This window comes from Charadrius vociferus, unplaced genomic scaffold (assembly GCF_000708025.1).
Source record: "Charadrius vociferus isolate BGI_N301 unplaced genomic scaffold, ASM70802v2 scaffold230, whole genome shotgun sequence".
In the NCBI taxonomy this organism is placed as follows: domain Eukaryota; kingdom Metazoa; phylum Chordata; class Aves; order Charadriiformes; family Charadriidae; genus Charadrius; species Charadrius vociferus.
In genome coordinates this window covers 3378066-3399371 of record NW_009646500.1, presented here as the reverse complement: position 1 = coordinate 3399371, position 21306 = coordinate 3378066, and the positions used below count along the sequence as shown (strand labels likewise).

Sequence of the window (21306 nt, the reverse complement as noted above, 5' to 3'; positions counted from 1 at the left end):
ATAGCAAAGTAGCAAAAAGCTTTTAGGCTACTGACAGAAGCTGCATGCAGGTGCTGAGTGTTCACCAAATGAGATAAAAGATGGTACCAGAGTCTAAGAGCTCATTCAACCCCTTTTCAAAAAATATGTTACTGCTATTAGGCCCTGATCCTACAAGTTACAACAGGCAGACCAGCGTTTAAGCCCTATCTGCTATGCTAAATTTAAGATCGGGGACCTTAAAAATTACCTCAAGCAAAGTTTTCTTGATTCTTCTGAAGATCTGGTCACTCGTTTTAAAGGCAACTCATGAGCCTTTATGTGAGCTTGAACACCAAACTAGTACATGGATATACATTACCTTCTATGCTTTTTTATTCACAGGACACTTGCCAGAAATTTTTTTGAGGAAACTCTTTTTCAGCAGAAAATATTGAAACTGAAATTGCTTTGGGCTCTCATTTGTTCTGTGACCTCCAGTTTTCACTCTGTTCTTAAAATAAAATCCTAATCTCTTCAGTTCTTCAGTTCCTCCAAGTGCTAAAGCTTACTTCTTTTTTAATTGCTAATATGGTGTTTCAGCTGTACCTACATAATGATAAATAATCACCCTCTCTGGAACTCCAAGCATGGTAATTGATGTGAGACCTATGACAGAGATCTGGGCTTGCAAATCGCATAACTATTCTCAAGCCATTTCCTCAGCCCCAGGAATAAGAATTGTGCACTTTAGGTAGCCTCTCCTTCCATTTGTAGGACCAGCTGTCAAATGCATTGCCATGACTGCTTATGTAGGGTGGGTGATACCAGAATTGAGACATGAAATTAGACAATACTGAGTGATCGCTGGGCCCACGTTCAGCATCCTCCCTTATATACTTCTGGCCAGTATGGATTTGAGCCACTATATGTATTCATTTTATTCTTTTACTTGCAAGAATTTTGCAATTAAACCTGAATTTTGTGATCAAGAGACAAATGGAAATTGGAATGTTTGTTTATCCTGCTCAGCTGAAGACTAGCCAGAAGTGCAGACTTCCCTTTTGCTGTACTGCTTCAACTTTTCTTAGTGGCTTTTGTAAGATCTGTATTTGCAAAGAGAGCATGGTTTATTTTCCACATATGTTTTAATATTAGCCTAATTTCTGCAGCTAACATTGAGAAAGCCAGCTATATCTGCTATGGCAGGCACATGGGGTACAGGGACCAGTAAATTCTTTCTTAAAGCCACCTTAACTTTTAACCAATACCATCAGGCACTCTCCGCCTGTTACCACATTACTACCAGATTCATACCCAAGACTGACTTATATTGTCTCTGAAATCCTGTTTAAAAGACCAATATCTACTATTCAACTTTAACGCTTATGTTCTTACTCACAGGCTGCGCCACTGGATGAAGTAATAGCGTGTCAGCAGCTCCAAATGCTAGCTGATTTATCTGAAAAAAAATGGAGGACGTCGAACTCTGCACAGGCGTAAGTAACATTCAAAATGATGGCCACCTGGCAATAAGCCTCTGCTTCTTATAAATATGATCAACAATATTTAAAACAAAATTTACTTACAGGTCATCTGGACAATTGTTTGGAGATTCCAGCCTTCCTCCTGATCGTACATGGTGCAAAACTTCTGTATTGGAGAAACCTGGATATGGTTGTTGACCCAAAGTTAATGTTTCCCACACTAAGACTCCAAAAGCCCTAAGAAACATTTAAAAAAAAAAAAAAATTACCATAGTCATCATGAATAATCTCCCTATCAACAGTCAAAGTGTCTCTAACCTAAGAATAAGACTTAGTTGAAAAATTAGGAATAAGAACTTGTAATTTTTTGTGAAATGATGCACATATCCTTAAGACAGACCCTGGAATACCTAAAATAAATGTGTAGAACTGACATACTTTCCCAGACTTACGGAGGTGCAGCTTACAAGACATCAAGTGTCCACAGCTTCCCTGGGCAACACTATCTGGTTGAGCATGTCTTCACTTAAACAAGTGTTTAGAAATCTCTAGAGGCCTCTTTGGAAATGGAGAGAGACAAGTTCTCCTAAGCACCACTCACAAAGCAATCAGCACCTCATTTGGTTTGGCACAGAGCACTAAATAACTTGCTTCAATAAATGTAAGATTGTCAGTAAAATGGATGGGCTGCAGGGGCTGAGGATTTGGACAGGACTGGTGAGCCATAGCCCACCCTGAGTACCTATGGCTATGGAAATCTTAACTTGTGAATCTCAGGTTTAATTGATATGGCTCGGGTTGTTTTTTTTTTTTCCATGCCTCCTGACAGTGAGTCTCTGCTTCTTCACCATAAACTCAAACCCACTCAAACACACACTTTAAGTAAACCTCCACAGCAAAGTGCTATGACCTTCCCCTGATGATGCTGAGAAGTCGGGGGTTCAAAATAAAGAAGTCACCAGAAGAGGGTGAAACAGTAAGGGGAAAGTATTTGGCTGTAGGATGGAAATGCCAATTAATCCAACGAAAAACAAAATTGAACAGCATGCAGACAGTCAATTCACTGCCCAGTCAAGCAAAAACCACATTGTGGGCCTCGTACAAAATTGTTTGACTGAGTGACACTAGTCCTTTCCAGCCAGAACCCAAAGCTACAGCTCAAAGCATTAAGAAATATATCCATGCAGGTACTGTCGTGGTGCCAAAGTTTTCATTAGCTCATTAAAATATCGCTTAGGAGGAAATCTGCCTTAGCCTAAAAATTATTAGAGATGGCAATATGCAACCTTATCATTCCTTCTGTAAACCAATATTTTCTTGCCGTGGGATTTAGTATAATTATTCCCACAGCTGTGTGGCTGCTATAACTCACCAGACATCAGACCGATTTGTAAAGACACCATCAATGAGGCTCTCAGGAGCCATCCATCTGACAGGGAGTAGGCCTTCTCCTCTTTTCCTGTAATAATCGTTTTTATAGATATCTCTGGCAAGTCCGAAATCACCGATCTTTACAACCCGGGAGGAGCTCTCATATTCCTTCTCAGACACAAGGCAGTTGCGAGCAGCCAGATCCCTGATTTGTAAGGCAGAAACAGGAGGATGGAGTTAGCATTGCAGAATAACTCAGATCAAAAGGGACCTCTGGAGGTCATCTGGTTCAACCCCCTCTTCAGAGCAATGCCAACCTCAAGGTTGGATCAAGTGGTTTAGGGCCTCATCCAGTTAAGTTTTGTACATCTTCAAGACTGGAGGTGACACAGCCCCTCTGGACAACTTGTTCCAGTGATTGATCCTTCACATTGTGAACAAAATTATCTAATTTCCCCTGCTGTAACTTGTGCCTGTAACTTGTGTCTGGCTCTGTGTCCTCTATAGCCACCCATTAGGCAGATGAAGACAAAAATGGATCTCTCCACTTGCCCTTCTCTTTGTTGCACAGGATACATTTCTTGCCTAGGATGCAGTGAGTCCTGGAATCAGAACTTAGATTAGCCAACCATTTTGTGAGAGAACTGTAGGTGATTTTTAGCAGAATAGCATAACATTAAAATTTACTCCAGTGCTCTCACCTTCCCTGTTGCATTGTGACATCTTCCCAGGCATTTTTTCCCAGGTGAGATAATTAGTCCCAATATTGTGGGTAAACCTTGGAAGACTAAGGAAATAAGTTCTGTACCTGTGTATAAAATGCATTTTCTCTAAATAGACACAGCCTTTGCAAATATCCAAACATATATCCAAGAGGTCAGTCACTGTCAGTAAGGGACTCTGGAGCTACAAGAAACAAAGACAGAAGTTAGCCCTGTCTTCCAGCTTTACAAACTCAGAATGTTTCCTCGTTTGACATGTACAGGATTTTTCCAAAACATGCAAAGCACAGGTGCAAAATCTCTGTATATCAATAGAGCGAATGCTAATTACTGGCAGGGTAAAATGCCAAATCACTGCACTGCAAGGCAGGTGAACATATCCTGGTTTTTGATTTGGGGCTAAGAATATCCTAGGACCTTCAGAATTGCTTCTTTACTACAGCGGAAGAAATGGGACCCTGAAAATTTCCTCCTACTGTCAGATCAGGTTTGCTTGCTGTTGTATTAATCAGTTTAATACATTATTCTGGTAGAATACATGTATATACATTTCAGTAGAATTCAATACTGATTGTGGATTTGATCTGATCATGTAAATGAACTAGACAATTGCTATAATGCTACAAAATTTCAGTGTTGAGTCCCTTTGACCTACAATTTTACCATCTATATTCTTAATCTGCATGCTAACTGTGGAAAAATTCACTTAATTTTCACTTAATTACAGAAGTTTATTCTTTATTTTTTCTCCTCTTTCCTTCTAAAGAATATGAGCACAGTATCTTCTTGTATGCCTGGACTATGCCTATCACATTAAGGATACTGCTGCTATTCAAAGACACAAAAAAACCCCTATGAGGCCTAATAGACCAGACACATGACCATCATTATTTATGCTCTCTCTTCAAATGACTGTTCGTGGTACTCATAGAGCAGATATCTCACAACTGAAAATGCAGTTTTGGTCAGTGGTCTAATGATATCCAGTCTTCCCCACAGCAACCTTGAATGCAAGGTCAGCACCCAACATTGAGGTCCCAGGTGTTAGGGAGAAGACAGGTCGGACCTTGCAGATACAGAAACCGCTGGATATCAGTGTGGCCTTTGAGGAAGGGAAAAACTGAGAAACTGTGGGCAGTTACAGGTTAAAAATGTAAGTGTCACGTTCTTTACCCTACCTTTTGCTTTCTGGCTCCTCGTAAATAGCTAAGTAGATCCCCTCCTTCCATCAGCTCCAGTATAAGGTACTGAGGTTCATTTAACAGGCACACACCAAGTAACTTCAGAATGTGAGGATGATCAAATTGACTAAAGAGAAGGAAACGACTGTAAGATTACATATGAGAAAACCAGCTGGTTGACAGCTAATAAAGTGCATATAGCTGCAAGCAATGAACAAGCAGTTTGGCCTTTACAATCCCGCCTCTACCAACAACATGATTTAGTAACTCACTGTGCCTGGATTTGCTCAGTCATAGGGAGTGTTCAGGGACATCTTTTCAAAATTCAGGCTTACACAGTACTTTGATGGACACCCTAATGCATGCAAGCATATTAAAAGCACACTTCATCATATTTCCAGGAAGCAAAGAAAGGTAGCCAAATGGCAATCTCATCTACGAACAACATGAAATGCCACCTGTACATTAAAGGTACCTATGGTATTTTAATAGAGTATGTTTTTACTACTGTATTCACAGTAGAACTGCTAATTCAGAGAAATGCAGAGAAAGGCAAAACCACAAGATGCAACATATTATTTTCACAATCCAGAGAACTGTTTCTCACAGTACATTTTTGAGACAAACAAAATACATATCAGGAATACCTGCCGATATGGTAGTAATGGCCTGTGTGTGTCCAAAAAGATAGGGATTACCACAAAGCGATCAGCACTCTCAGATCTAGCACTTTTCAAAGAATGAAGCATATTTATTGCCCCTGTCAGTGCCTGTGTTTTTACAGTCACATTTCTTGTGTTATAAAAATGGTTTTCCCTTCTCACTGCTGTGTGAAAGGATTTCCAGCAGCAGTCAGAGTAACTTGACTCTATTGAGGAAACTGGTCGTGTCCAAAGTGCTGTCAAATGCACCAGTATAAACAAACAAACAAATCAGAGGGACATTTTCCTTCTAACCTCTTTTGATTCACGTAATCTTAGGTGTGGGCAAAAACTCTTTAGCAAAAAGTGTGATTTTGGGTTTTTGACAGTTCCCCCCTGACCCCTGGCGCATACCTCTCACTCAGACAAACTTTGGCACTCTCAAGAACAAAAAAAGAGGACGGAGCACCTGGCACTTTCCTTACAGCTCAAGCAGCCCTTTCTCCACTGAGCTGTCTTTCCTTACTTCCCAAGCGATGGGATACACCCAAGAATTTGCTATATATGTTTGTACACAAATGACTCACCAATAACCAATGTCAAATGACTGTTTGAAGTACAAGTAATTCTGTTTTCCCATTGCTGCATAGCAATAATACAAGAAACAAATAGCCCTTGCTTAACTAGGACAGGATGCATAACACCACAATACAAATTTTAATAAACATCCAAAAAGGCAAGCAAAATAAAAGTTGCCTTTAAATATCTAACATCAGGGTTTGTAAACAATCAGGTCCATTTATGTTCTATTTCTGTCCTTGGTTTTATTTATGAGAGCTTACAGATGAACATCAAGAAAAATCATTAATCCCTCTGTAACGGAACTAAATCACTCTTTTTTCCCATTAAAAAAGGAAAGACTCAAAGCATATAAAACATACCGATTCTTTTTATTATTATTTAATGATTACTGGGAAGATATAATGTTTAAACTTTTCTATTATCTTCATTTCTGTGTCTCATTGTATTGATGGACATATGGGCCCACATTAGTGTTTACATTGAATTGTAATAATTTCCAATTATATATTTTTCCAGGATTTGTGGTTTGGGAATATTAGCTGTATAAAGAAAGCAGAATTGGGGAACCTTCAGATTGTTTAACTATGGGTACATATAATTTCCATACTACACAGAAAAGAGACCTTAACTGGGTTTATGACTGCCACGCAGACTGAAGATAGATTGTAGAAAGCTTACACGCAGCACTTACACTTTGTTATGAATTTACAATTTAATGACACGGTTCCAGCTTGGTTTTCAGAAGCCTCTTACCTCATTCAGTGTACAGTGTAGAAAAAAGTTAGGCAAAGAAATACAAAATACTTTTTTAAAAATATGTAAACACAAAAAAGAATGCTGTGAAAACCAATTTCAAATTTGGTAACACTATGTTTTCTGAACAGGATACAAAATCCTTCATTTTTCAAAAGGTGCTTCTAGTTCTGCACTCATGAAATAGAAGTCAGAGAAGTGCAGAAATGTGTCTGAAAACAAAACCGTACTCTCAGTCTTATGTTACCAGCTGAAAACTTCAGCTCAGCTTCTACTTGCCTCTGTGGAGACTATGGATAACCAGATTTCTAGCTGACAGACTTTTCAATGTGAAATTCTCACACTGGTGACAGATGCATTATTTTTTTTAAGTCTACTTGAATAGAAGAGGTATGTGGCAGCCTCTAGTGGTAAGTATGCACATTTAAAAAAAAAAAAAAAAACAGTTTCCACAGTAAATTGAAACTTCAAGGCATCAGCTTGTTTCGATAAATTTATTTTAATAAAATGGGATTAGCCAAATGTTACCCAATTGTCTTTAACAACTAACTTAGTTCTAGGGGAGCAAAGATACTGAAATCCATCAGTCCAAACCCCAATAAATCCGTGATACGAGCATACTGAATTTGCAATCTGTATCTTAAATTTTGCTAGTCAGTTTTACAGCTTTATTTTCATTAAGATTCATCAACAGTGATTTAATCTTTTAGCAGAAACAGGAAAACACACCAAAAATGACACAGTAATTTGTTTAGAGGAAAGTGCTGCTTTCACTCCTCTGGAAGGCCACCACCCTCAAATGACAATGGCTTTGAAGGGTGCTCAGTGGCAAAGCTGTCCCTACCTCATTAAGTATGCCTCCTTCAAGAATTCACTCTTCTCGTGATCTGTCGCACCTTTCTTCAAAGTCTATTCAACAGAAAGCAAAAGTGTAATAACATTTAGGTCATCACCACCATTATCACATAGTGCTTAAGTAAAGCAATCAGACATAAACATGGCCTTAAATATGCAGTATTTTCCAGCAATGATTACAGGGAGATAGGCTAGCTTTAAGTGACTTGCAAGAAATGTTGCAAGGAAATACCCAAATCTGTCAACACCTATAACACATACAACCGCTGAGCCAAATCTCTCTGCTCATCCCATTCTGTTGCCAGAGAAATACCCAGCTGCGATTACCTTGACTGCTACTTTGGATTCTCCACTTCCATGTGCCAGGATATCTACTGCAGTCCCTTCATACACCTCTCCAAATGCTCCACTTCCTAACAATTTGTGTAAGTTCAGTTTGTCCCGAGGAAAAGCTGGCAATGATTCAATCTCTGCTTGAGAAGGAAGAGTGCTACAAAACAGCAATACCAGTCACTCGTTAATACTTTAAAATGTTTGAAATGTTGTTAAAATTCTTCATGAAATGAATCTGGTACTATTTGTCTCAGCAGGTACATTTAAGGGGAGCTCAGGTGAAGCCTGGATGATTTGGAAGCTCTTGGAAAACACCAGGTCTTCCTCTTTTCCCATGCAACCGCGTTTCTTGCCAACGGACGTGCAGAGTGGGCTAGGGGCAATCCAGCGGGGAGCCAACATAGCAGGGTGTACTTCAGAGCAGACCTGCCCTGCAGTGCAGATGCAGCCCTTAATTGCACCTCGAGGTGTCAGGGATGAGTACGCTGATGAAACCCAGTCCAGGGAAACCCTCTTAGATGTTTTTGTCCTGAAAATACATTTGATCCAAGGACATACCTTACAGCGTAACAGGCATTGGCTAGTCCCACTGCCTCAGCTGCCCCCCTGAGTTGAGCTAATTCTTTATCTTCCTTGATAAACACTATCTGTCCAGGCAAGGCCTGTTTTCTGGATTTCCGTCTTTGGTGCCATACTGGAACAGAAAAGTGGACTGTCAGATATTTCACTCTGAGAATATGTCAGCCTGCAAGCAGGTTAAAAGGCTACTGTATTTTTGTTATTCTGTTCAACATCACTCCCCAGCATCTCAAGTAAGCAAGACATTTCCATCTTTTTTCCCACAAGACAATTGCTCCTTGAGCTGAGAAATCAGTCAAGCATCCACTTCTGTAAGTGGCAAGACCCAAGCCTGAAAGGCTGCTGCTATATCACAGAGAGAGGATGAGGAGTGAGAGGGCAGGACCATTACATGTGGACATCTACATCTCAGGGTAATCTCTACATTCTTTCTTCAGGAACAAAGCTTCAGAGGAAAAAAAAGGGACCCTTTGGTGAATATATGCAGTATTCAACTTGAGAATTATAAGGTACAAGTTTTTATAAGGACACACAGATATATCAGAGTTCTTTCAGCATTCCTGTGTTCCCCTGCAGGGAATCAACAGTGAGAAATGCCTGAGGATGGAGTGAACTGGTATTCTGTCCTCGATCCTGAAAACATAACCAGCCATCTCTAGGGCCTCAAAGGATGAGAATACACAAATTCCTTCCGGCTCCCACCCTGGGGATTGTTCAACATTTCCCTCAACCTGGAGGCCCATCGTCTCCCGCCATCTGAACTGCCTTTTACTGAGGCCAGGTAAACCAAGGATATGCAAAAATTCAGTCACATACCAAAACCAAATACCATGGCCACAGTCAAAGCCAGCAAAACAACAACTCCAATCACAGCGGCAATGGCAATGATGGTGTCTGGGTGGACCACAGTATCTGTTAAGTGGGAGGGGAAAATTGGTTAATGACTGTCCGTACAAACCATACCAGTCCTATGGAGCTGAGCAAACCTGAGAGAACCCTTGAGTTGCCTGCTGAGTAAGTGTCTTCCTCTGCACAAAGCTCTCTTGTAGGCTTTATGTAGAAGTCTACATTTGGTCAGACTAATCCTCCTCCCCCAGGTCTGAGCCATTCCTGTAGGGATGATCTACTGTGTATATGGAAAGAGAAAATGCCAAACTGTTTGACCACTCAAAGTGGGATTTTCAAAAACAACCACAGAGTGTAGATCTAATATTCTCACTGAAGGCAAGAAGTAATTCTCACATCCTCACCCAGCATGGGAGCTTGCCCTTACTTCGAGCATCATACCATAATACAGACTGCAATGCCACGGACACAAATTGGTATAAACAAGCAGAAGAAAATTTTCAGAAATCAGTATAATTATTCTGAATAAAAAACTTGATTAACAATGTAAGAAAATACAGGACATACCTTCACCCAAAATGATATCCTTGCTCGTGTCACTGTATTCACCAAGTCCCAGCACATTTGCAGCTGCTGCTCTGAACTGGAAAGTTCCTTCTAAGTTCTTGGCTTTCCATGTGCAAATACTGGCACAGGAGCCGTTGTAAACCACCTTCCACAAGGACTTCTCTTTGCTGGTGGTGTCAGACTGCTTCCTGCAATGGGCACAGCAAAATAACACAGGTATGTCATTAATGCAGTGAGGGCTGTTTACTGCCTCCTCCCCCCGTCCGTTCTTTGCTTCAGTTCTGTGGCCTTCACAATATCTCTCTGCCTGCATGAAAGCTCAGTCTGATCGTGGGGTTTTGGCTACAGAGCAGAAAATTGTACCATGCCATTTCAGCAATGCTAGGAATCACACATCTTTAGCTTGGCACTGGAAACGAAATGCTAGAATGTTTTAGACATAAAAAGCTCCAGCGCTCTCTCACCTGTTTCAGTGTACACCTCACAGCCAAGATTTCAAAACCTTCTTATTTAGCTTTCAGAGGAGAAAAAAAAAAAAAAAAAGTATTTTGTGTCCTGTTAGAGGTTTTTGCTTTCCTGGGCCGAGAGTAATTCAGTGGCTCTTGTGCGTCAGGTTTCACAAGCTAAACAGGAAGCAAGTCATTGGCAGTGAAGACACAATTCTTTAGCTAGCCAATTCCCCATAGTATCTGCTGACTGCTGGGTATATTTCTTCCTTTCCCCATTGGACTGAGATTGATTGCTCACAATAAATTCAGAGCTGATTATTCACCAACCATGCATTTAAACTTGAAAGGCCATATCTGAAATATCATTTCATGTCACACAGGACTGTAATATTTCATGTGAAATGACCTTCATGAACATGTCAATCATTCTCCCAACATGCTTTACGGCAGAAAAAAGGTCAAACACTTCTAAACCAGAAAGACATGGGAAAATTATATGTTCATGTCCTTGGTGTGTACATGTCACTACCAGAGCTGTATGAAAAACAGGGTTTATTTCAAAGCACTATGCAAATATTTTCTAGCATACTGTGCAACTAACCTAACATTCTTCTACCTGGACCATGATGCCCAAAGTGAAAGTCAGTTAAAAACATCTGCATGTTCACATTCAAACTGCAGGAAAAAAGCTTATTTCATTAAACTTAAAAAAAAAAGCACCTCAGTGATACGTTATGATTCCACAGATGAATAAGAAGCTGGAGCCTGGAGAACACAGCGGCTAAAGCACAACCCTGACACAGACCTAGGGACTATCCTTTCTTTACCCATCCACAGCAAGTCAGGTACAAACTGGCTGTTGGCATATCAAAATTATTGTGGTCTCATAGCATGCCGGTCAGTGCTGCTGTACGCTCACAGAACTGTATGGAGGAAGCTTACAGCACCAGGAAAATATGTCTGAGTGAAAACTTATATAGGTAAAGCATGCCTGGCTCCCCAGCGCTGTCAGTCTGTAGCTTTCATAAGCACAGAGTTAACTACGGAAAAAGAAATAATAGCAAAGTAATAAAATTGCTTCCCTCCATCACTCCTGATTTCTAACAGTGGCATAGGAATATCTCAGAAGATGGACCCTGTTTTAATGAATGCATTAATTAAGCCTTGCCTTAAACAAACCCCTCCAGAGTCATGGTCAAGAAATGAGAAGTTTCAGCATCACCTGCCCGCAGCAATATACTCTGACCTGTCCATTCAGCCCTTCCAATGCCAGTGCAGGAAGAAGTATGAATTGACATTCTATAGATGCCTAATGAGCATGACATGTATAGTCCAGGCAATCTGTATTTAATGACAGAGCACTTTAAAAAATATCTTGTCATCCCATGTTGGTGGGAATATATTATGATTTTTTTCTGGCAACTTTGTAACGCCTTTGCATAAGTCCTCTGAACACTAAGCTATTTCTACATATATTTTAGCCAAAAGTACACACTAAATCCTTGAAATTTGTGATTTGAAAATCTTCTTCTAATACACTAACATATATCCAAATATATCCCTGTGTTTCAGGGTTGATCTGGAAAGGTTTTTAGTGTATATTTTCTTCTAAGTTTTCCAGGATTTTTTGGAAATGATGGATACTTAGTTTACTCAAGAAAGACAACCCATGAGAAAGGGCATTTGCATCACTGATATTTCACTCTTCCCATCAGAGCCAAACTGAAAGCCCCTGCACACCCAGATTTATTCTGGGCTGCTCCCTATGGGAAGAGTGCTTGCACACGTAGCTTACCTGCTTTCTAAGATGTGGTAGGTCAGATTGCTTCCATTGTCATCAGCCTTTTCCCATTGTACAGAATTTTTAGTGTCTTCTCCTCTTTTTGGAACTCCTGGCTTACTGGGAACACCAGCTTAGGCCAAACGGGGGAAGAAACGGAAGTCTTAAAATGTGTTTATAGAGAGACAAAGGGCTAACGGGAACCAAGAAAAATTGAGATGTGTTTAGGCATCTAAGGATGAAGGATCTACATCAGTAGTCCCCATGGAGAATGAATCTTTGGCCTTCTATTTGTGATGGACAAATTTCAACATTTTCATCCACATGCAGCCTTTCACCATTAGCTGTGAGTTCACGTGCATATAGGCATTTTATTTCAGTTTCCCTCACTCTTTTCTTCTGCTCCACTTGGAAATGAACCCCATTTCTTTCCCCCTGTTAAACACAGATGACTATTGGGTCTTAGTACAAATTTTACAAAATATTGTGTTTGAATATCCATGTCCTGAAAATAGTCTTAAAATCTTGTTGTCCTACATTAAGTGCTTACCTGTAGTTTTAAAGCTTGTTGAAGAGGAAATGCTTTTCACTCCTGTAACATAAACTACTGTTACTCTTACAAAGTAGTTGGTTGAAGGAAGAGTTCCTGTGAGATTGCACGTGTAAACAAGATCTGCTGTGCACGTAGTGCTTGCAGGAGAAAACCAGTCATTTTTTGTTTGCCACTAGAAAAATAAAATATCATCATGGTCAAGTCTTGCTCTTCTGAAAGTGTGTCACAGTTCTATTCCTGGGTGGATTAACTACTTTGCTACCTTTCAACATCATAAGGGAAAGATTACGCACGTGCTGTTTCAATCACAGGACTTTGTCCTCTTAGAGACCAAGGACACAAAACCTACTTTTTCCTTCGTTTTCAGGAGACCTACAGGTCTTGGCAGCCACAAAGGACAACAGATTAAGTGACCCCTTTTCAAAGCCAAAAGGAGCCTTCCCCTTGCTTATCCTTGTGCAGCTTATATTTCTGGATCACTGTGACGTGCCCATGAGTTCAGCTTGCCGTGATGCAACTGAAAGGAGGCGGTTTAGTGGAATTGTTCTAGGGCAGATGGGAAATGTCTGGTGTAGGTCTCATGAATCCAGTTATCTATATTAAGGAATCTACGTGATCCTGTTTAACACATGACATTTTCTGTGTCCAGTGGTCCAGACATTAAAATCTGAACCTTCCATCCATGCTGCTGTCACTGCAGTGCTTACTTGTCCAGTCTGCAGTACTGGACCCCTTTTTCTCTCTGGCATTTTCTCCTAAGCTCTGTCACAGGAAAATAAAATTCATATACTAGATTGTAGCTGATATTTAATGCTGAAAACCCTTCTCTACCCTTTCTTGTGCAGAGCAGACATAGGATTTGTAGCTACCAGCCAGGTTGGGGGAGGGCAGTGAGGAAAGAGGGAGGCGACTCTACTGAAACGGGAGACCCAGGAGGAATTCTGGTGGGGTCATCCAGGATGTCCTTTGGCACTAGGGGGTATTAAATGCTGCAGCTGCACTCCCCCTTGTTCCTGGCAAACACTGCCTCCATCCTGCCCCTTCTGAGCCACTAAGACTGACATCACCATGCCCAAATTAACCACTGAGACTCTTCATATACATCCTGCCACCCTGTTCTGCTCACCAAGACAGAGTGGGTTAAATTTGTGCCGATTTGGAAAAAAACTAAGGGGTATTTTTACCTTAAGCAGCTCAAACCAGAAGCTGGTTTCACTGACGTTCAGAGGAGCTCTCCATTCTAGCTGGAAACTGGTATTTCTGGGAACTATGTTAACAGGTGCAGGTGGAGTCTCAAAAGTTTTTGCAATAACAGGGACACTTTCGGAAAACCAGTTCTCCTCAGGATGAAAAGCAAGAACCTAGTAAGGAAATGCATAAAATGTACTGTACCAGACCAGTTGGAAAGGTGGCTTTAGCAACTCCAAGTGCTTGGAAAACTAGCTATTTTCAAACAAGACAATATTTAGGCAATATAGATATAGCTGTGGAAACATTTTGAGCCTCACAGCTGCAGTGTTACACATCTTCACACTGGAAGTTCATGGCCTAGAGTTCCCTTCCTCACAGACTTCTTAGTTTCTCATTTCATCTTTCTACCAAGACTCATATCTTTCTAGACCTTTCTGAAATGCCACAAGCTCTTACACAGGCGTGCAGATGTCACATCACACGCTGGGCAGTGTTTTAGAATAGGAAAAAAAGAAGGTGAGGAGTGTCCTTAGCACACTGCCTTCCACTAAGCCACAATCAAATATAGAATCATAGAATCATAGAATTGCTGAGGTTGGAAGGGACCTTTAAGATCACCAAGTCCAACCATTAACCTACCCTGACAAAACCACTTCTAAACCATGTCCCTAAGTACCACATCTACCCTTTTTTTAAACACCTCCAGGGATGGTGAATCCACCACCTCCCTGGGCAGCCTATTCCAATGTTTAATAACCCTTTCAGTGAAAAAATGTTTCCTAATATCCAATCTAAACCTCTCCTGACATAACTTGAATCCATTTCCTCTCGTCCTATCACTTGTCACCAGGGAGGTCAGCTCCCACCTCTCTACAACCTTCTTTCAGGTAGTTGTAGAGGGTGATAAGGTCTCCCCTCAGCCTCCTCTTCTCCAGGCTGAACAACCCCAGTTCCCTCAGTCGTTCCTCATGAGACTTGTTGACTTACATTTGGGTATGCATACTTACATACATACCTATAGGCGTATAGGTGTATGTGTATAAATGTATTCCCCATTGTACCGTCCAAATCATTAACAAAAGCACAAAATCAAATAAAGGCCAGAAGAGATCCCCTCCAGCCATCAGCTGAATGTTCGCCCAGCCCATGCATGAACTGTGAAAACCACTCTTGAGTATATTTGTGATGCAGCCAGTGTGCATTCTGCGGAAAACATGTTTACTTGGTTGCTTTTGAAAATATCACCCTGGTGATAGCTGTGCTGTCCAGATACATCGTTTATTGTTTTCCTTTTAACCCCTCATCTGTAAAGGGAGAAGCAGTATGTGTTGTTCTTACGAATCCATATTGGACATTTTTATTGCTTTGATATCCTCTAGATGCTTGTATACCAACTGCTTACCATTTTGTGCTAATATAGTCCTATTAATACTTAGATATGTCTTAATAAAGTCCTAGTAAAATTGTACATGTCCTTCAATTAACGTCAGGTACTGAAGTTACACAAAGGGGTGTATAATTTCAACTTCCTTGGTGAAGCTATGTGTGACCTTTCTTTTTCTGTTAGTTCTGTGGGACTTCCTCTCTTCCAAAAGTTACAGAAGACAATTGTGAACATTCACAGACTGGTTTTAACCATCTCCCTATATAGTTTAAGGCCATCAGGTGCTGCTGACTTAAATACGTATAACCTACATAGATATTCTTTAACCTGATCTTTCCTTCTCCTGATCTGCTGTGCTACCGTTGGCTTCATGCAGTTGTGTTAAATACCTAGTCACAGGTCTCCCGTTCCTAAAAACTAAACAAAAAACGCACTAGATACTGCAACCTGTTCTTCCTTTTGTTTTCCTCCTCAGCATACTGACAGAGCCTTCCCAACTGCCTTTGTAGTCCTTGCTGCTTTGAACTCCTTTGGTTCCTCCACTCTCTTGATTTTATCTCCACGTTAAGTTATTCTTTTCTGCTCGTTCTCACAGCAATGACACGTGCTTAGGCACGTAATACTGCAATTATTTCAGGGTGTTGCTCCCTGCCCTGGCTGGCCAAAAAACCTTGCTGCCTGAGTCTGACAGTGGGGGCGGCGGGGGGGCTGATGTGTCTGCCCCTCAATTCTCACCATTCATAGCCCAGCATAACTACACAAGCCACCAAAGGTTTCGTGCAGTGCTGATGTGGGAGTTCATGTGAAGTGCAGCAGCTGAGGCATGGATATCCCCTAGGGCTGGCCTATTATTATATGTCCTGTCTTCCTTTATCTATGACTTGCCTGGACATTGGAAGAAACCACTTCTATTGCACTGACAGCACCATATTTCAATGAAATCCAAAATCAGAGGGTTTGCAACCACCCTTCAATATTCTCATCTACAGAAACTGTCTTCAAAGGCCACCAAATAGTCAACCCCCTACTTGCATTTTTAAGTCATTGTTATTCTTCTGCATTTGCTCAAGGGTCAGCATTGATACATTGTTCTTGTAGTGAACTTTGCATGCATATTTTATAATATACTTTTCTTTAAAAGTTGACTGCTGCAAGACAGAATTAGTCAAGTATTAATTCAGTCGTCACCTATATCTCTATGGACTTATCAGATACTTTTTGATTTATTGGACTAAGAAAAAAGTATTTTTGTTAAATGAAAAGTTATTTATTAAAGGAAAAGCAGCAATTGGCAAAACGGCCGAGTCTGATCTTGGTATAACATATAGAGGTTTCCCCTTTATGAAAGCTTCACATATATTGCTTTCTTGAGAAAATCTTTTCTCTTTTGGCCATGATCTGTTTGCACTCGCATAGCCCTGTTTATTGCACTACACCTAAGTCCTTCACTAGCAGGTCACTGTTCCAGGTGTCCTCCTTTGAGAACAGAGGTTACCTGTCACTTGACCCTCTCTTAGCATGTTGCACAAAGTATCACGGTAGTAACAGCAGGATTGCAGCAGAAACCCCTGTTTACTCTTGAGATCTGTGATGTGCTCCCCAAGCAGAAACGATCTCAGTTCTAAGGATTTAATCTGAACAACCTATATAGGAATAAACTGTGAAGTTTATTTTTTCTTAAGACCAAAGGACTGAGAGAAGTCTGCCGAGTTTTGAACTCATACTTACAGAACACACATACAGCTTTACAGAAGAGCAGTCTAAAGATTAGCAAGTGAGTGAACAAATAGGTAAAGCTGCCTGTAATTATACCTTGAAAAAATTGCTTGTTCCGGATTGGAGCCCACTGACAGACCAGGCAAGCATCCCATCTGGAAATTCACTTTTTCGCAAGGGTGTAGCTGGGATAGGAGGTAATAGATTGACAGAGATTTGATAGCGGATTAATTCTAGAGGTCCATTTGGCTTCAAAGGTTCACTCCAAGATATGTTGATGGTGGTGTCAGACAAAACCACTGTCTTAATGGAATCAGCTGCCTCTGGTACTGAAATAGAAAGAAAAAATAATCTCCTTTTAGGTACAGATCTCACTAGAGGGTTTTTTTGGTTGTTTGATTGTTTGTATTTTAGAGAAGTCAAGAAAAATCACTGAGGAAAAAAATGTTATAAGCATATGAATATGATCCATTTACAGGACTGAAACTCTACACATGTAAAAGTTATATTCTTGTATAGTCAGACAGCTGCAGAGAAGTTCAAAATAGTTTGAGGGACCTTTTTAGTATCTCCTTGGCTTTCCTACCATACAAGCAGACAAAAAAAACCCACCCAGATGCTGTCCTATACCTCTACATTTAGTCATATCAATGATTTCCTGCTCTCTTCTAGTTTCCTAATCAGGGTCTTAAATGTGAGTTTAGTATGATGCTTACGTGGATATGCACTAGAAACAGTACCAATTGGAAAGTCTGTTCTTGAACAGAGAAGTCGGAAGGATGAAGCCCAAAATTCAGCATTGTTTGCCATCATTTATTATTTTGCTTAGAAATACATCATTTTGCTGAGCTGTATAAGCAAGAAATTGTGTTGCTGCTCTGATGTCCATGCGAGGTAGTTACTAATTGTTTTGGAAAAATCAACCCTTCTTTTGAAACTTTGAGATCAGAGACTTTGAAATGCTATGTGACACGTCCCAACTCTACATTAAAAATTCTTTTTTTCCTATTGAATTTTCCAAATAGGTAAAAAGTTAAGAAGTCATTATACCACCTTTGTTCCCAACGTATCAGAATGATGAATACATATGCTATAATTTATGCCCTAGTAGCAAGGCTGCAGATTATTTAAGTGAGATGTGCAAAAGCAAGGCTAGTAAAGAAGACAAATTTCTCTTTTCACTAGCTAAAACATATGTGGAGTAAGAGTGACACTCTGTGGCAAGAGCAATGCATTAATTTTTCCAAGTTGTCTTCCTTTTTTTCATTCCCTCTATCTTGCTATTTGTTGGAAACTTCAGATTAATCCAAGCTTCTTTCATTTTGTTACAGAATTGAGGGAAACACAGAGGGAATTCACACGGCTTCAGAGGTGTGAAATAGTGTACACACTTCAAGAGGCTCTAGCAGCATCTGATTACAATTTAATCTAGCAGTTACATTCATCAAATTGAGAACATAAGTGCCAGGACACATATACATTCCGTTTACAGCTGGTTGGAAATTTTTCAACAAATTGTGAAATGCTCTGAATGCTGATACTAATACATGTTAAAAATGCTCAGGGTTTGGGAGCTGGTGTAGTGGTTCGGGGTTGTTTGGGGTTTTTTTGTTGTTGTTTGGTTGGTTGTTGGGATTTTTTTGCCTAGGACTTTGTTTTGATCCTGATGTTTTGCTTTGCCCCAACTAGAGAAGCCCATTCTGAGTTTCATGTTTCATTTTAATTCGAGACTGAAAATTCCATTTCAGCGGAGCAACCAAGTCTCCCATTTCGTATGCTACCTTTATATTTCACCACTGAAAGGGTGTACATTGCTGCAGGATGGCTCAGTTTACTACATAAAGAAACAACAGTGTGAATTCCTGCCACATCCTAGTAGTACTCATTCAATCAGTGTGTCATTCAAATTTTACAATACAGATGTGGGTTCCAGTGCAAAGAATTGAAATCTACTGATCATAGGCCAGCTTTTCTTATTTTTTGCCATAGACTCCTTAGGAATATGGTCATAATATTCAGGGTTCCACATGGGATGAGAGCCTATTTGCTTGATGCCACAAATGCTAAGAGATCTGACTGTTAAGACAAAAGAAATAACATGGTTGGAAGAGAATTTCCAAAGTATAACATCTCTGGATCCCAAAAGAAGAGTAGCAGTTTGCCTGCACCTCTTGTTACACTTCCATTTGAAAGATGAAAAGAGGTTAATCTTAAATAGTGATTTTCTTAAGGGGAAAAATGTGACTGCTATCAGGACAAGAAACAAGGAGTGATCTGTACATAAGAGGAGCCACTGGCAGCTCACAGGTGATGGTCTTCTGTGGATGGTGGTGGCAAAAAGGGACGTGACTTGTTCTATGGATGAGCCTTTAAAGAAATCACAGAATGCACCCCCAAGAGAAGAACAAAGGGAATCAGGACCTCTGGCATGTACTTGTCATCTGTTCTGGATAAAATGTTTCCTTGGGCACAGCTGATCAGTAAGGAAAAGAGATGTTAAGATGAGTAAGAAAAACCCAGTGGTTGCCGTGCTTATTTCAACTCCAGTTGCTTCAGCACCTTCTTAAGTAGCCAAAAGCCAAGCAGAGGTAACAAGAGAAAAGGGGAAACCTTAGGACTCCTACTGTGGCACCCGAGCTGCATGACACAGTAATATTTGCATAGCTGCAAGGTCTGCACAGCTGTATGTCAGCTACAGCCAGCCCTGCTGTAGCTGAGTTAACTGAGCTAACACCCAATGACCAGGTGCTACTGTGCCTCTCAATTTCACTCCCTCACTCTCCTCAGAGAAGAACTGCTCCAACTCCACAGGACAAGACCCAGGCAGGAAAACTAGTGAAGGTGGGGGCTACACCATTCCCACATCACTGTGAGTTCAACAGCAAGCATCCCTAGGTACCACCTCCACAGTCTTTCCTTCAAAACACAAACAGACTGCCACGTAGGCTTGGCTATAATTCTGCCTTGCTGACTTTGGTATTGTTAGAGGTGCCTGATGGCTCTGAAAGTGATGAGTTTATATGGATCAAGCTGACCCTGACTTGTGACACCAGGCACAATCCATGGAGCACAGCTGCAGAGCAAATCTGGCACAATAGAAAAGCAGGTAAGTGCTATGCATACTACAGGGAATAGCTAGCTGTTATTAAAGTTTTCCATGTTTTCCTTAAGTGAGTCCAGCATCATCACTCCGACAATGAGAAAATTATCAGAAGAGCAGCACAAAGGCAACTCCTCACGATGGCAGACAGGTGTGCACACACACACATACACGTGCAAAACAAGAAAAAATGCTGAGCAAGGTTCTTCTATGGGATTGAGTTGCAAGGCAAGACAGCACATGCAACGCCACAGCATGCATCTTCGAATGATCCTTTTCCTTCTGGGAGATGATAAGAGCTTCAGGAAAACTGGGATGGTAGCTACCCAGCAGCTGCAAACAGGCAGAGGGAAGCAAGGAGCGAGCAGAAGCATCTTCCTGCCCTAATTAAGGTATTTCCAACCACAGGAGGCATCTAGCTTCAACTAGTAGCATTCTCAAAGAATAAGGACATCTTGAACTCAGGCTGTCTATGAATCTTAGTTGCCCTTGTGACATTTAAGGAAAGCTTCTGGGCCATGTTGGCTTCAAGGACAGATGGGAGATATGCTGGTACTCACAATGCCAGCAACTGGGTCTGCATTAAAGTGCAGCAGAGAGTTGAGTTTCCTCGCTATGACATGCCCCAAGTTTCATCAAGTATGGGTAAATGAGCAGTCAGTAGTTTTGGACTCAAAGAGAGGTCTGAACCCACAAACAAACCCAGCGTTGCTGGTTTCTATTTAGTTAGGGAACTAAGGCAGCACCAGATCTATGTTACCCAACGGAAACTCCAGAACACGGTGGAGATGGTAACTATGAAGGTAAAGGGTGGAGGATGAATGCAAGAGGAGACGATATGGTAAGAAATATACCAGTGATCAGGCAAAACAGTAGCTTGCTATGGTCAGCTGGATAATCAGTGTGTGCTGAGTGGAGTTATAGATCCCTCATAATCTAACACAGGCTACACATCAACAGCAGAACTGTTACAGAAGTCCCTCACTTCCCGTTCTGGAAAATGTGTCCTAAATAAAATTGGTGTGTTTAACATGACTGAGTTCTCTAAGAGAGCACTGAAGAGACAGACAGTCCTTTGAACTATAACAACATAAAGGGAAATTTGCAAAATCTCACACCCAAAGCAGGAAGTGGAGGAGGTATTGTCCTAGACACGTTTCTTGAGCTACGTCATCAGGTAATATAGTACACGTATGTATTATGTGAGGTGAAAACTGGCTTATAAGCTAGACATGCTACAGAAGTACAGGCCCAGATC

General features: G+C 40.8%; 1 protein-coding gene across 1 annotated transcript in view; it reads right to left on the bottom strand.

Annotated features, from left to right (window-relative positions):
- The window catches only part of ROS1 (ROS proto-oncogene 1 , receptor tyrosine kinase), a 73974-nt gene that overhangs the window by 14232 nt on the left and 38436 nt on the right, over positions 1-21306 (bottom strand). The window contains exons 30-42 of the mRNA XM_009883348.1: positions 17045-17277; positions 13842-14018; positions 12655-12829; positions 12120-12237; positions 9876-10063; positions 9279-9374; positions 8442-8577; positions 7878-8040; positions 7540-7604; positions 4717-4846; positions 3625-3722; positions 2818-3021; positions 1548-1682 (exon numbers count right to left, since the gene is read on the bottom strand). Coding sequence (XP_009881650.1) covers positions 1548-1682; positions 2818-3021; positions 3625-3722; positions 4717-4846; positions 7540-7604; positions 7878-8040; positions 8442-8577; positions 9279-9374; positions 9876-10063; positions 12120-12237; positions 12655-12829; positions 13842-14018; positions 17045-17277 — 1918 coding nt within the window. The remainder of the gene's footprint in view (positions 1-1547; positions 1683-2817; positions 3022-3624; positions 3723-4716; positions 4847-7539; positions 7605-7877; positions 8041-8441; positions 8578-9278; positions 9375-9875; positions 10064-12119; positions 12238-12654; positions 12830-13841; positions 14019-17044; positions 17278-21306) is intronic.